Source organism: Fulmarus glacialis, unplaced genomic scaffold (assembly GCF_000690835.1).
Source record: "Fulmarus glacialis isolate BGI_N327 unplaced genomic scaffold, ASM69083v1 scaffold7249, whole genome shotgun sequence".
NCBI lineage: Eukaryota > Metazoa > Chordata > Aves > Procellariiformes > Procellariidae > Fulmarus > Fulmarus glacialis.
Window position 1 is genome coordinate 3,915 of NW_009235128.1, and position 16,180 is coordinate 20,094.

General features: G+C 34.7%; 1 protein-coding gene across 1 annotated transcript in view; it reads left to right on the forward strand.

Moving 5' to 3' along the window:
* Positions 1-2,116: 2,116 nt before the first annotated feature.
* Positions 2,117-16,180, forward strand: part of LOC104082675 (UHRF1-binding protein 1-like) — a gene marked incomplete at both ends in the record, with an annotated part of 19,294 nt that continues 5,230 nt past the window's right edge. Inside the window, 8 exons of the mRNA XM_009585889.1 lie at positions 2,117-2,279; positions 3,382-3,420; positions 6,551-6,642; positions 8,179-8,368; positions 10,695-10,835; positions 11,408-11,578; positions 12,859-13,039; positions 14,416-14,499. Of these exons, the coding sequence (XP_009584184.1) occupies positions 2,117-2,279; positions 3,382-3,420; positions 6,551-6,642; positions 8,179-8,368; positions 10,695-10,835; positions 11,408-11,578; positions 12,859-13,039; positions 14,416-14,499 (1,061 nt within the window). The remainder of the gene's footprint in view (positions 2,280-3,381; positions 3,421-6,550; positions 6,643-8,178; positions 8,369-10,694; positions 10,836-11,407; positions 11,579-12,858; positions 13,040-14,415; positions 14,500-16,180) is intronic.

Genomic DNA, 16,180 nt, shown 5'->3' on the forward strand with positions numbered 1-16,180 from the left:
CTCCACAGAGCATGAGTCTCGGGAGAGACTGTGTGTGTATGTAATGGCAGAATATTTTCGCATTCACTGTATAAATGTGACTTTAAAATAACACCAATTTGTGATTCTTATGTTGACCCCCATCTAGAAAGTCAAGAGTGAGAGATACTATGATGTGACTGAAAACATTCAATGGCTGCTTTTTTTTTCTTCCAGGAATTTGAATTAGCCGAGTCAGATGAGACTTGTTAATATGATTTCTGAGATAGGAGGCTTTATATTTTGCAGTTACTGATGCAAGTTATTCAGCTTGTCTCATTATTCATTCTTGTTAAAAGGAACAAAGAAGGGTAACCAGAAAATTAAATAATTTTAAGTCTTTTATTCCCCTCATAATGTTTCTAAATGGAGCATTTAGAAGTACATTAGTTGTCAAGGAAGATGTATTTGTCAGTAGCCTTATATTAATGTATTTTTAGTACTGAAATTATTAAAATATATTTTTCACGAATCAAAGCTCATTCCTTCTGGATAATTTATGCCTTGTAAGCAATACAGAAACAACTGCAACACTTCTATCATAAGAAACGTGTATAGTATTATTTGCAAATATATCCTGAATAATTTCAGATGGTATAGTGGGGGGGGAGCGGGTATTTAAGTGAACTTTTAATTCTGAATAAGCTTCTTCCTTTGTGCACCTCCACCCCCTTGATCTCTGAGAGTTCCTCTTCGTGATTAAACTGACAGGTGATGAAAATTTGTAAGTTTATCACGTCTGGCTGAACATTTCATAGGAGTGGTAAAATGGATGTTTGCGTTTTGTCAGGCTAGATAAATGCATTTCCAAAGCTTACCATCACAAGAATGCAGTAAAGCAGTTGGACTGAGACAATGCCTACCATGTTTCAAGCCACACTTGGAAACTGTTAAGAGGAAAAGCTTGCCAGCCTTCTTCACCTTCTTCCACCATCTCCCCCTGGGTATCTGACTTAATAAGGACCTCATAGTTCGGTTAGAAATTGGTCTCTTGAATGGGAAGGAAATGTTGGAATTGCACCTCCTTGGGTGTTGCTTCAGGGCGATGTTCCATCGTTGTGGACAAACGCCTTTGCTCTCTGCCTGCAGAATATCAGCGCAGGGAGATTTCGGTGGGAGAAGTCACGAAGCATGATGCAAACAGTAGTAGTATTTTCTACTACCTAATCTTGTAAAATTAGACCCAGTTCATGAGCAGAAACAGTTTTCCATGGCAGAATGCAAATGTGGTTAAGTATAGCCTATTCTTCAGCTTGTAGTAGTTATTATAATGCTACAGCTGTTGATTTGAGGGTAGAGTACCCATGATTTTTGTCATGTTATCTCACAAGGATATGAACCATTTGACACAGTCAGATCCATTGTTCTATTGTATCAGCAAATCATAGTGCCTTTGAAGTATAATGAAATTTATTGTATAATGTACTTTTTTAAATAGTTACATTTTTTAGCCCTTGTATTATCAGATTGACCTTTCAAGTTTTCATCCAGTATTTTATATATACCATGCTGCTGTGTGTGTAAATATGTGTGTATGTATATTTCTAATGTATGTTATTAAATTCTATGATTAAACCTAATGAACATTGTAAATAAAACTTTTCATTTCAAGGTTTTAACTGTAAATAGAAGGGTACTATTTATCAGGAGTAGCTTTTTGTTACTTCTCCTGAGTGAATTCTAAGCCACTCCTGCTTGCTCTGACAGTATAAGTTGTAGAGGTTTTGGATTTTTTTTTCTCCTTTTGAAAAACTAAGGAAGAGTGAACTAGATTAACTTCTACCTTATATAGTTTAAAATAAATAGTTCAATACTTTGAATCAAGGATTTGTTATTCTGGGTGATGGACAAATTAGAAGATACCTCATAATGTATTTAATTTTGTTTATGTATTTGTAAATGGAGTTAATGAGATGCAAAAATTTAGAGGGACAAAGCAATTCCATGGTACCATTTCTTTTTACGGTGAAATTGTACCTAAGAACCTAAGATGATTTCCTCACCCCCAGACCATTGCTTTAAGTTAAATTGTCAGCTATATGTGGGACAGCTCTGATTGCTTTATATGCATTTACTTAAGGTGTATGTTTGTTTTTAGGTTCACCAAAAATCTGTCACCTGACAAGATCAACCTGAGCACATTAAAGGGGGAAGGTCAGCTGACCAATTTAGAGCTGGATCAAGAGGTGCTTCAGAACATGCTGGATCTTCCAACATGGCTAGCTATAAACAAGGTCTTTTGCAATAAAGCATCCATTAGGGTGAGTATTTTATTGTGCTGGAATGGTAATTAGCCAAATCTTTCTTTTTTTCCTTCTGTCTCTGTAAACTTCCAAGCAACTTTGTATTAATAGAAAGTTGTGATGAGTGTTTGATAAAATTGAGAAAAACAAAGATGTTGCCAGCAATAATTTCTTACTAATTTTTGTTTCTCATGTGGTGACATGGAATACATATGGAAATGATGAAAATAAGCAGTGATGTTTTTAAATTCTTTTTTTTTTTTTCTTTCTGAGTAGAATTTATTCCTGCATGTTCTGAAATAGGGGTAGAGATAAAAGCTTGTATTTGCCCATGGTAATTAGTCTACTATAATTATTTATTATTCTCTTTTTTTATGTGTTATTTCTTCTCTTTACCCCTCTCTTTCTATTGTTTTCCCTCTTGTTCCTTTCCTGTTTCCAAAAATATGTTTCTGAGGGATTCTGGTCTCTGTGGGAAATGTGGAAACACTCTAAATCTAGTAGATGTTGCTTTTTTGGCCCTTGTGGCTGCTAAGAATTGAAACAATGTATATCATCTCTCCTAGATTATACTATAATATAAGAGTAAGAAATGAAGCTATGGCTTGTTTTTGACACAAGTTATGATCTGGTCAAACTTTGGCACCTCTTCAGTCTTTTGGTTTTTTCCTCCCCTCCCCACCGCCCCCAATGGGAGATTGTCCTGATTTTTTGAATGCAGTGAACTTGATGCTTTGTTGCAGGCATCCGATTACTTGTAGGCCAACAGAGCAAATGTGGATTTTCTTTCCTTTTAAAGGAAAGAATGTGGAAGACAGTGTAGCTTTTTCTGGTGCTTGACAACTCAGTATTAAAGAGACAGATTCTATTTTGTTCCTGTTTTCTGCTCAGTGATAAGTAGATTTTGAAGTTCTGTTTTTAACACCTACAATAAATTTATGTATATGCATAAATTTACTCTACAGTATTTTCAGATAAACTTGATATTTTGAAAGTAATATTATTCTGAGTTCAGGAGTTACAAATGTAACTTGAATACATAAAACATTCTAAACAAATGCTTTATTTTACTGTAATTTTTAATATTTACTTTGCTTTAAAAGAATGTTTTCCCTTGCAGATACCATGGACAAAATTGAAAACACATCCCATCTCCTTGGTGAGTTCTGAGATCAACTCCTAAATATACTCTGTGTAGCGGAATTTATCTCAAATGTTTGTATAGTTCTCTTGACTTGACTCTAGAAATAACTGCAACATTAATGGGCCTTTACTAAGTGTCCTCTAGGTAGCAGCAGATCAAGACATAATGCTTTAATGTTTTTGTTGGTAGGTTTGTTTCTTAATCTATGGCTTTGGGCGTCATCACTATAATATTTGACTGTTAGCTAATTTCTGTCAGGTTCTTCAGTCATTACACATTAATTTGGGTTCACCTGAAGGGTAATTATTTGTCCAACTAACCCTTTTATAAGTTCCTGCCTGTCTTTTGGAGCTATCTTTTCTAAGGGCTTTTCTATTCTACATCTGTACTCTACCCCCAATGATCTCAATTACAGCAGGCTTGATGCACATAGCATTTACAGGGTTTCCATAACAGCTTAGGATTCAGCCTGGATATATATAGGATGTAAAACGTGTAAATAATAACAATTACAAGTAATGCTAATTCTTGCATTTGTTTAATTTTGTTCTTTATTTTTAAGTATATTAAGAAATGTGGTAGCACCAGAAGTGATTTGTTTGATGATGGCTAAACTTTGTTAATTGTGTTTGCTTAGGAATGAATATTCCTTTAAGTGTTGTGCTTCCCAGTCTTGTAGTGAATTCCTGAATGTGCTTGTAATTCCTTAGTTCAGAATCAGACTTGGGAAAGACATGTTGTTTTAAATACTTCATGCATTTGCTAGTGACCCAGTTGTAATGTACTAATATCTGTACCGCTTCTTCCTGACACACAGAGCTTGAAGTGTGGTAATGCTGAGGTGGGATGATTCAACCTCTTGACTGTAAGATGCAACTGCCAAATTAGGAAATCAGCTTAAGCCATGCTATTCTTGAAGATTACATACTTTAACTTATGGTAGCAAGGCCTGATTGTTTGCTTTGCTCCTATTGAACTTACATTAGCAATCTTTGAAGCTAAGATAATTTTCAAGGTCACCTTTTTTACTTAAAGCTTTCCTTGAACAAGTGCATTGAATTGATAACAAAAGTTCACTCTTCAATGGTATGCTGTACAACAACCTTTTCGACTTCTAAAGGAAGGTGAATTCAATGGCCTAAATGTCCAACTTCAGCCCTTTATTACATTGCTGAACTTCCACTATTTTGATGGGGATATTTTTGCTACTGAGAGTTTGATTAAATTGGAATAGCATCCTCTGTTAGCGTAGCTTAGGAAGTAACTAGAACCCACTTGTCTAGTCAAAGGTACTTTCATTGAGCTGAGTTGCCCTTTGTGAAAATCCATCTGTTAACATAGTGGCAAATACTGGGTTATCTTTGCTTATAATCAATTTCTGTTTCTATATGATAAACAATATAATTTTGAGGAGTGCTTTGGGGACCCAAGAATGCTATGCAGCAGTTTTTTCTCTATCAAAGTACAGTAGTTGCCAGTGAGAAAAGAATAGACAGATATCTACATCCAGGTGTTCTTTGTTAACTCCTATTTATATTACGCAAACTCCTTAAATTGCTGCCCTACAGTTCTTTGCACTAGTCATGTAGTGAAGGAAATTGTTCCAATTTAATTTAAGAAACCTTAAAAGAGTGGTCAAACATCCAAAAATGTTAGGATAATCAGGAGAAATCTTGGCTTCCCCCTGCCCCTCACCATCCTCAAATTAAAGGATCGGGTTTTTCTTGTTTTTTCCTCTGTTGTTGTTTTGCAAGGCAAGTTATTCATTGAGACAACTGAGAAAATAATTTTAAAATGTCCAAATTTACAGTTAACAGCTAACGCTTCCCTTTAAGCATCAAAATATAGTGAAGTATAAGTAAATCCGGAGTAGAGAGTTTATGAATTTCTAGGTAGTAGTCAGGGCATTTCATGGATAAGAGTAGCACAGAAAAATGTTTGTGGGGCAAGTGGATTATGAAGGCAGGCACAATTAACACAATATGATAATAAAGTCCAGTAAGTAGGGCAGGTTGAATCATGAAAAATCTTAAATTGAGGATAAAGCTTTTTAGCATGGTTTGTCTGACCTAAGAGAGGTAAATGGAGGAATTCAGAAGGGGTGGTATAAAGTCAGAACTAGACAGGGAGGTAATATTAGCTGTTGTGTTTTGAACGAGCTTCCAGTGGGACAAGATTTCAGAACTATAAGCCTTAAATTAAGAGCCTTCCCAGGTTATATGATAAATCTAGGTCACAAACATAGTAATGTAAGTTAGGAGATTCTTGGATTTATTCAGTTGCTGGGAATAAGGTTTTGCATTTGGTTTGTTCCCATTCTGTTCACCCCCCTGTTAGTATGCATTATTTATAAAGTGTGTTATATTTCTGGTATTTAAATACAGCCTTCAGTTAAAATAGGATTTAGGTGTCTCATTCCCTTAATTCCCAGCTTGTTTTATAAGGGTCCCCCCTCAAGTACAAAGAATACAATAATAGCGTACAATTTTACTACAATATGATGTGTTGCAAATTATACTAGAGTGTATCTTTTTAGAAATTACTTGTTTTACTAGATCTACTGAAGATTCATATACACACACAGAGCATATACACCCTCATATGTGTATGTATTATATATATTCACATTTTGTTTTAAAGATGCAGCACAAAACTTCATCTACTATCACGAATTATAGTGAACTAGTTTCAAATATTTTCCATTAAAATTTTCTGAACTTACTGAACCATTTAGAAAACTCAAGAGGTATTAAGTATTTCACTGAAAGAACAACCATATAGGAAGAAAACCCAGATGAGTATGCATTAAATCATGCCCTTTTTGAAATGCAATTTTTGAAAATGTGTGTGATGGATAAATAATACTCAGGTATCAAGAATTCTGTAATCCAATAGTTGACTGGGAAGGTCTGTTAGAATTCACACAATTTGGTAATTTATATGAACAAATTTAAAAAAAGAAAGATAATTCTGGTATGTTACAAAAGTTGATGGGAAAATTGACATGGTAAGAAATGTTTTATGTATATTTCAGAAAAAGTTCTCAAGTGACTTTTTTGTTTGTTTTGTTTTTCTTTATATGTCATCTATTTACTTTGTTACCTCTTAGGTCGCCAATTTTTTTTGTTTTCTTTTGTTTTTCAAGTCCTTGGATAAAGTTGTAATGGAAATGAGCACATGTGAAGAGCCACGTGCCCCTAATGGACCCTCTCCTATAGCAACTGCATCCGGACAGAGGTTAGAGATGATACTTGCACGTAATTGATCCAAAAAAGTTTAAATTACTCATTTTGAATTACTATAAAACAGATCCCCTGCAAATTTTCAGAAGCATATAGGGTTGCAGCTTGCCATTTCCATCTCTCCAAAATTTTATTTTATTACTTGTGGGTGGAGTTACATATGTATAGTGATAATGGAACTATCCAGACCAAGCCTGGAAAGAACGTCTGAACTACGTATGAAGCTTCCTAGCCACGTTTCATGTGGGTGCAACTACTGCACCACAAATTAACCAAGTTTAATTGATTTAAGGTTTTTGAAAATTAAAGATATCTTGCCTTCAACCTGTTTGGAAAATACATATAATGTTGGGGTGGGTTTTTAAAAATTTTTATTTTTCCTTTGTTTGGTCTAGAAAACAGTGTTAAGGGCTATTTGTTAGTGTGGTGTTTTAAGTTCTGTTTCCTTTATTGTATCAGCCAAATCTTACTGAAAGATTTCATGCACACTATAGAGCCCAAAAGTCAAGTAATTTGGTGGGACAATATAGCATTATATCAGTGATTCTATGCTCCCCACCCCCCCAATTAATTTCCTTTTTATGGACCCAAAACTTTTTTCAGTGGGCATAGGGACCCATATACAGAGAAACTAATTTGGTGATACAATTGCTTTTCTTATTTTAACTTCTGCATAATATGTAGTAGTCGTCCATGGGCCTCTATGTCTCCTAGGGTACAGCTTGAAAATTATTGCCATAGAGATTCTGTGTAGGATGAAAGTTATAAAAAGGAAAAGGAATGACAAACCACATAAACTGTACTTTTAAAACGAGCAGGGAAAAAACCCCCAAAGGCAAAAAATTTTAGATGTTAGGAAGAACATTTAAAATACAGTTTTCCATTCACTAATCTAAAACATTCAGAATGCATAAGATTTTTATTAAAAAATTAATTGCAACTGCTTTATCTTTTTTAATACTGGAATGCATGTTAATTTGGTGTAGAAGTGTAACCACCATTGAGGATGCCTTTCTTTTATAGAATGAAACAAAGCAAATACTTTATACTATTTTGCATGTATGAAAGATACTAGTTTTAATGGGCAGAATAACTTAGCTTATAGAGATAAATACTAACCAGACTGCAATTGTCAAATAATTCATTTGACATGAATTACTCCTTATGTATACATAAAGAAGAGTAAGATTTCTATGTAATGCTATAGACTGTTATGTGTGTATAATATATTTTTTATACATTTTTATATATGTATAAAATATTTATCATGGAAAAATTGCATTAATTGTTATACTTCATGGAGATTGATCTTGGTCCAAAATATGTTCTTTAATGACTATTTTGAGATTAGGATCATAGGATGGAAATAATTGTAAACTAGATCGAGTGTATTTAAAAAAGATTTGTAACTGGAGAATACACTAAGAACTTATTTTATGGTTTGTTTCATGTTGTATTTCAGCTGTTTAATTTTTAATTTTGTGCCCTTTCATTAGGTATGTATTTAATATGTTGTCATTTCACTTTTTAGTGAATATGGCTTTGCTGAAAAAGTGGTAGAAGGCATTTCGGTTTCTGTGAACTCCATTATAATAAGGATTGGCGCAAAAGCCTTTAATGCTTCATTTGAACTTTCCCAGCTGAGAATATATAGTGTAAATGCAAACTGGGAACATGCTGACCTCAGATTTACTAGAATACAAGAAGGTCAACGTGGAGAGGTAAATACTATGTTTTGCTAACTTTTTTCCTTGTTTTTTTGTGGTAAAGGAGGAGGAAGTTGAATTGCAACCTTATACGGTCTAGGAAACATGCCGTTACTGGGAATGGAGACATTCTGTGCTCAGGAATTTCAGCTGTCCTCTAGGAACACAGGGATGTAAAAATGCTGGATGTGAGTCAGATCAAATGTCTCTAGCAGTGGCCAGAGTGGATGCTTAGGGAGCAGCGAAGACCAGGGCAAGCATATGTACTGTTCCCCTCTTACGTTCTCCAAGCTTGTGACCATTTTAAAATGCAAACTAGACCAGACATGAAGACTACTGAAAGAAAAAAGAATGGTATATTAAATGTGTAACGATAAGGCGTTGTGCTGGTTTTTTTGTTTTTGTTTTTGTTTTTTTTTTAAATCTTTAACTGGTTATTTATTTGCTTGTGAGGGTTTGCCTATTAAGGGTTTTTTCTTTCTTTAAGCAGTTTTAACTGAATTTTAGTAAAGTTCCTATGAAAGAATTAAATCTTTTTCTTGGAATAACTAAATCATATGTATACAAAAAAGTAATAGCAGTAAAGTGTGTTCTTTTCTACTGTCTGGGAGAACTTGACATGGAAGTCCTAGATTGGTGTACACCATTTTTTTGCTTTCTCCCATGTAACCAAAGTAAAATGTATACTGAGTGACAGGTTTATTCTAAATATTATATGTTGTATTGAGAGAGACTCATGCATGTATCTGGCCTTGGTTAAATAGGTGTTTCAAATTTTGCCCATATTTGCCCATTTAGAGACGATTATTCCGGAACAGAGTTGGTTATTCAGAGTTAAGGAGTCTGATAGTTGCTTTTTATGTAGGGAAGAGAATGTTAGTTAAAAATACCACATAAATAATAAGTTGAAAACTATTTTTCTGACAGTTTGTCTTTCCTGCAGCTTATCTGTATGCTAATGCTCATGTGTTAATGAAGTCTAAAGAGGAAGAATTAAAGTTTGACCTGATGGAATTTTGTATTGCCATATTTTTTGATTTTCTGCTTTTTAGGAAGACTTTGATTCTGAATAGTCGCCCTATACACAATAGAGCTTTCCTTGGGGAGTATTCCTTTTAGTGCAATGAATTGTGGAAACACAAATTTCTAGAAACTGTAGTGAATGATTTGTTAGCAGTAAATGGCGTGAAAAGGTGAAAAAACAAAACTGATACTGTACTATGAAGGTAACTTGTGCTAAACTACATTTTAAAGGAGTAAGCTTTTAGCTTTGCACTGTAGCTACACTCTTAACATAATAAGGAATCTCCTTAGAATTTTTTTAGAAGCTTCCATTCACGCTGCATCTCCTGGATGAGGAGGGTAGGTACTCTGCTTTTCTGCAAATACTATTTTTCAGGCTACTTTGCACTGTGCCTTTCCATCTTGCTTGACTTCACTGTGTGTGCCTCCTTCCCAAATACATTGGGTATGTTGTACTTAAGTCTCTGCTTATATTCACAGGACATAGGCTGTACTGTTTTCAAATTGACAAGAGAAGAATGACAGCTGAAAAATAAGACGCATACCAAACAAACTCTTCCCTCTTCCATTTCCCCTGTGGCTGATCTTTTTTTCTTCAGAGAGTAATGTAGGAAGGAGTTTTAGGGAAACTAGAATTAATATTTTTGCCTCTTGATGTCGTGTTCATTTGATGTTCTCCATGATGTGGCTGCTGGACAATCACTCATTTTCCCATATTTTCAGTATCCAGCTGTACTTGCTGCGCTTGTGTCATTATTCTAACATTTGCTTGCTGTGTCTTCTAGAAATCCATGTAATGGATTCAAAGCTTGTGGGGTCTATACGGCATATAACGTGCTCAATGTTTAACTTTCTCTTTTAATTAAAATAAAACACTCCAAAAACCTCTCCCATCCTGTAGCTTTGCTTCTCTCCCCCCTCTTTTTCCTATATACTAGGATTTAGCATTTTGAAACTAAACTACGCAATCTTCTTTTTTTCCCCTCTACCAAAAGCAACGTGGTACACAATAATTGTGATCTTTATTTTCTTCTGAATATTTTAAATGCTGCTTGTTACCTCTGCCTGCTTGGAACTAGCTTAACATTTCTGTGACATTCTGCAGGTAGAGAGAAGGATCAGGGCTTTACTTCCTGACACCTGTAAGTGGAAGAACAAGTGACTTGCATTTGTTCTGTTCATAGAGCTCTGCATAAAGGATGTACGTGAGTGTGTGTGTGTATGTGTACAGATATATACACACACATGCATATGCTTAGGTGGAAGTAAACTGTCATATTGCATCAAGGTGTTCTTCTCTTTTTCTCTCTCTTTAAAGGTTTTGACTTTTAAAGAAATCAACTGGCAGATGATCAGAATAGAAGCAGATGCAATCCAGAGTTCTAAGCATGAAATCATGAGTGCTCCAGTTCGACTGATTACTAACCAATCAAAAATTAGGGTCACACTTAAAAGAAGGGTAAACTTGAAAAGTCTGAAATCTTTTATTATTTTATGAATTAATTTTTAACTCATGCTCTTAATGCATACATGCACATAGAAAAGGTTTTAAATTTAGGCCATATAAAATGTGGAATTCCCCGAACTACATTTTTAATAACATATAATCGGTAAGATTGTAGAGTTTACAAGAAATATTGCAGGCAGAATTTGAAGATGAAGACCTTGCACAGGTTCTACTAATGAAAGTGTTTGATCTGCAGAGCTTTGTTTATGATGATGCATGTTGTCTTACCTCTCTAGATTCAGGCAATATTTACATTACTTATATTTAGAGAAATGCATCAGTTTAATATCCAATGCATGCCAAACAAATAAAAAGTGAGGCATAAATATACTGTATTTTAGGTACTTTTTAGGTAATGAGAGGAATACAATTTAAAATAAAAAATGTGTTTGTTATTTATATGGAAGAAATTTGCTTTCTGGGAAGTGTGGTTTTGCATGCAACTTTTTTTTTTTTTGTATTTGATATAAGAAATGTAAGTATTTAATGGACCCATTTGACTTGGTTAATTTTTTATTCTACAGTTAAAGGATTGTAATGTAGTGGCATCAAAACTGGTTCTGATTCTGGATGATTTGCTATGGGTTTTGACTGATTCCCAGTTGAAAGCCATGGTGCAGTATGCCAAATCTCTTAGTGAAGCCATAGAGAAATCAACAGAACAGAGAAAAAGTTTGGCTTCTGAAACAGCACAGGTATGATAATTGATTGTCTCACTGTATCATTATCAGATGTTCTAAAATATAACACAGTGTAGTTAGTTGTGTTAATTTATTTTCGAGAATGTTCAGTTATTCATTTTCATTCAGCTGTATATCTCAAATTACATTGGGAATTAATCACAGTTACATAACAGACTTTTTTACAAGATTTTGTGTATTGATGTTAATTGCAGGAAAGAAAAAAGTTGTATTTCTTTATCCATGTACAGAGTATTTAAAGTTGATTAACTGTTTAGTAAATTTGCTCTCCAAATATTTTCTGGTTATGAATTAAAAAAAAATTAAGATACAGTAAGGTAACCTTAATGTGTGGATAGATATGCTTACTATAATGATTTAAAGTGCTTGTCCATTTTGTTTTCATGGTACTGAAAAATTAGCTTTCAGTAAGAGCTTCCCTTCATGCAGCTCTTTTGTTGGAATATGTAGTGAAAAATAATTCTACTTTTAACATATTTCTGCTGGCATGGTTGTGATATTGATGCTGCATGTAGGATAGTCTTATGTAAATCTTGGTCATCTTTCAGCACTTACAGCAGACTAGACCAACTGGGCTTTGTGAGTGTTGGGACCTCTTCTTGTGTGTGAAGAAGCAGCACAAATACACTTGATAAGTCCTAGAAGAATAAAACATAATTTATTACTAAGACTGAGTAAAGTCATTTGTATAGCATCTCTTATAATAAAGCTAGTGTACTGTAATGGAGAGTTCAGTTCTTGTGGTGGTCCTGATGACTTATGATGTGATTTGATGCTTTAGCTACAGCAATCTAATGGTTAGCTGTTACTGAGCAGGGAGGTCCTGATTCTTCAATTCCCTGTACTTGCATCTCACCAATTCCCTGATACTGGCACCAGCTCACGTTTGACCCTATTGTGATGTAGTTTGGGAAACTAAACTAGCAGAAATGAGCCCAACAAAAAATTTATAGTTTTCTGCTGGTTTAGTTCCCTGAACAGCTTGCAAAAAAAGTTAGAAAAATACCAGTGCTGCAAGTGACAGGTGTAAAGAAGTGTGGGGGAAGGGGAGAATAGGGGATGCAGTGCCATTGCCTCTTTGTGACACCTAGTCATTAGCTCAACTTAGCTTTATTCTAAAACAGCACACTTAAATCTCAGTAATGATCCAAGGTGAATGTATGTAGTGCAGATTTTTCCTTATTTCAAAGGCCTGTTTTGAGTAAGTAAAAGGATACTTACGCTTGAAAGGAAGGATAAACTTTATAAATCAATATGACTAAATATTTTTTCAGAGCTCTGCCCCTGCACCCAGCTCTCAGCAGGTGAAAGTGCACCAGACAACAGCAGCACCTGATCAAAATGATGCAATAGTAAAATTGTTTAATGATTTTGATGTTAAGGAAACTTCTCATCACTTAGTAATTTCCCATTTGGACCTACATATATGTGATGATATCCATTCTAAAGAAAAAGGTAACTTTTTTTTTTAAAGTAACATGCCTATGAACCATAATCGTCTTTAGAAGACATTTTGAGGAATACAATAATGTTAATCAAGAGTCTGTCTTTATTTTAGAGGAATATGCAGAATTGTCTTCAGTGTCTGTAGACATCTAAAATCAGCTAGATGCCTCTATCAGGGCAACATTTCATTATTAAATGTAATTATTTTATAATAAATGCAATAAAAACTGCTAAGAGTGCTAGTAGCTTCAGTGCTTTTCCTGTCTTCTAGAAACTGATTCTGTCCAGTCTGATTGTTACTGCTGTTTTTTTCTTTTATATTATAAGTTAACTGGGTTATGAAGAATGCAGTAGCAACATTACTGTGGCTTGAAAGGGTCACTATACAATCCGCTTCTGTAATACTCTTATAAAATACAGACTAATAAAAGAGCAGTCCTCTTTGTGTTACTAATTTAGGGAATTTGGTATGCTCTGCAGCACATAGAAGGAATGGAACAAGTGTTCTGTGGCCTTATAATTTTTGTGTAATACTTGTACTTTGGTGTTGTTTTTTTTTTTTAAATGAAAGGCTATTGCATATAGCCATATTTAGAATCAGAAAAAAAGAAGACAAATGACACTTCTTTCATGCCTTTTAAAAGTGATCAGAAGAGAATGACATATCAGTTTATATCCAAGGAGCTGGCTAGTCATTGAAAAATTTAGAGAGGCATACAAGGTCTGCTGAAGAAAACAGTATGAAAAACTTAGGTTTTAGCGAATGTATTTCCTTGATTAGGGAAGACACTTGCAGAGCAGCAGAGCGTAAGGTTCAGTGGCTAGAAACGTATTTTCTTACATGCTACTGTAGTTGGGATTTATCATTCTTAGTGAGATCTCTTTATTGTTCCTTTATTTTTGTCCATGAAGTTCAAATTTAGCAGTGGAAAAAATCAGAACAGAGGACTCTCAGAAGACCTCTTCACTGCAATAATATTTGTCAAATAAAATCACAACAAATTATATTTACAATATTTTTGAAAGTAAATGTTGACTTCAAATGACTGATCATAACCATATATTCCGTGTGAAAAGCTTTGTTTCAGAAAAACTGCAGTAATATGTGTTCAAAGAGTTGTCTTTACTTTTTGATAGCATTTAAAACAATATGCAATTTGTTAGTAGTGACCAAGTACAGAACATGGAGTGCTGTAGAAAGCTGATCTTTAGAAACCAGGGAAGACTACCTGAATGGAAATTTTGAGGGAAGATAATGAGATTGTAAGGAGAGTCAGTAAAGGAGAGGAAGAAGTAGCTGTTAGGTATTTAAAGGAATGCAGCAACATGAGAACTAACATGCTAGATACAATGTCTGCAGAGCTGAGCATTGTTTTATTTTACAGACTCAAATAGACGTGTTACAGGAGGGGCCATGCAGCTTTCCTTCAGCTATTTAACAGTGGACTATTATCCATTTCACAAAGCAGGTATGAAAGTGAGCATTTTGTGAATTACCCATGAATGTAACTACCTTGCTTGAATACTAAAAATTTTGTTTCTGTGTGTATTATGTATACAGCTTGGATAATAATGTTCTAAGCATTCGAAATAAGCACCTTTTTATTTCCTTTTGTGTGCAAAAACAAATAACAAAAGCAACAACCTGGGAACCAATTTAATTTCTGTGAATGAGCTCTTTTAGGCCAAACACTTTTCCTTTTTACTCTTCTGTTTGGTCAGCAAAACGGTGTTTACACATTTCTGACATGAAGAAAATTGTGTGTTGACAGAGAAAGGCAGTATGGCAGATTGAGAATTCACAAATTGGATATTTGCAAGAGTCAATCTGCTAGATTTTTTTCCATATAGAAGTCTATAATTCTATGTCCATTTCCAAGCAATGTTTTGTTTTTTATTTTATTTTGCTAAACAAGAATCCCAGCGTGTAGAGGTTCAATTGCATAACCTTTTGTTGGGGAATTGTTATTAAACAGATGCTAGCAATTTCCAAAGAAGTATTTCTTACAAGTCATTTGTAGTAAATATGTTTTTCAGAAATCTAAAAAATTTAGAAGAGACAAAATAAGTTTGCTGTCGAATTTGAGATCAAAGGCAATACAGTACAGTGGAGGAGCTTTTAGTTCGTGGGGAGGTTGGTTGTGCTTTGTTTTGCTTTTTACTAACACAGACCAGTCATTTTGGAGTGATTATCCACATACATTAAAGATGTGAATTAGCTGTAACTTGCCTCATGTCCTTCTTGTCACTCATTGGTTGCAGATGGAATCCTGTAATGTCAATCTATTTCATTCATAAGTCGGAAGTATAGTTTTTGCACCTTAAAAAATGTAATTTAGCGTAAGTTAAATAAAATACACAGCCACAGAAAAGAATATGCTTGAGAAAAATGGTATTCTTTCTTTGCTATAGATTGGCCTAATATGGTTTGAAATTTGTGATATTGATTTCCTGTCCTATAAAAGTGGGACCTTAAGTTACAGAGGTTTAACACATGCCTGTCTTGTGACCCAGCTATGTTTTTCATTTACTGTCACTTCTGATTCCTACTATGTGTAAGTGAGGGTCTGATCTATCTAAGATTTCTGTGAGCTCTCCTCAGAGAAAACGTAGAGAACCAGGGAAATAAACAGATGGTTTGTTTTGGAAGGATTCTTAGCCAGATTGAACCACACACTGAAAATACTTTTAGGTAATGGCTACATGGGACGTAACTCCCCCTACATGAAACCAGAGATGATAAAGATCATCTGCAGGGCAAAGGTGGTGCCTCTAAAGGTAGTGTCCTCCGGCAGTCTTAAATGGTGTTCTGTACAGGTATGTTTAAGTAACAGAAATCTCACTAATAAGCTATGACAAAAAACTGCCAAAGGTGGTGCTGTTTGATCTGGTAGGGTGTCTGTGTGGAGGGGGAGGGAACATGCCAGAAAGTCTCTTTTTCCACTTTAAGAGGTCATCATCTTCTCACCATTTTAGAAGAGTGTGGCAATTCTATGGGCAAACTGTTGTCACAGAGGGGAGAGTCCCTTTACTCAAAGTAAAAGGAGCACATATTAATCTTGAAAGTTCTAAGGGAGTTCTCTGGTCATGTAGGTATCATGCCTCTATATACTGCTGAATTAGGTATCACCTGATATGCAGAGCATTCCT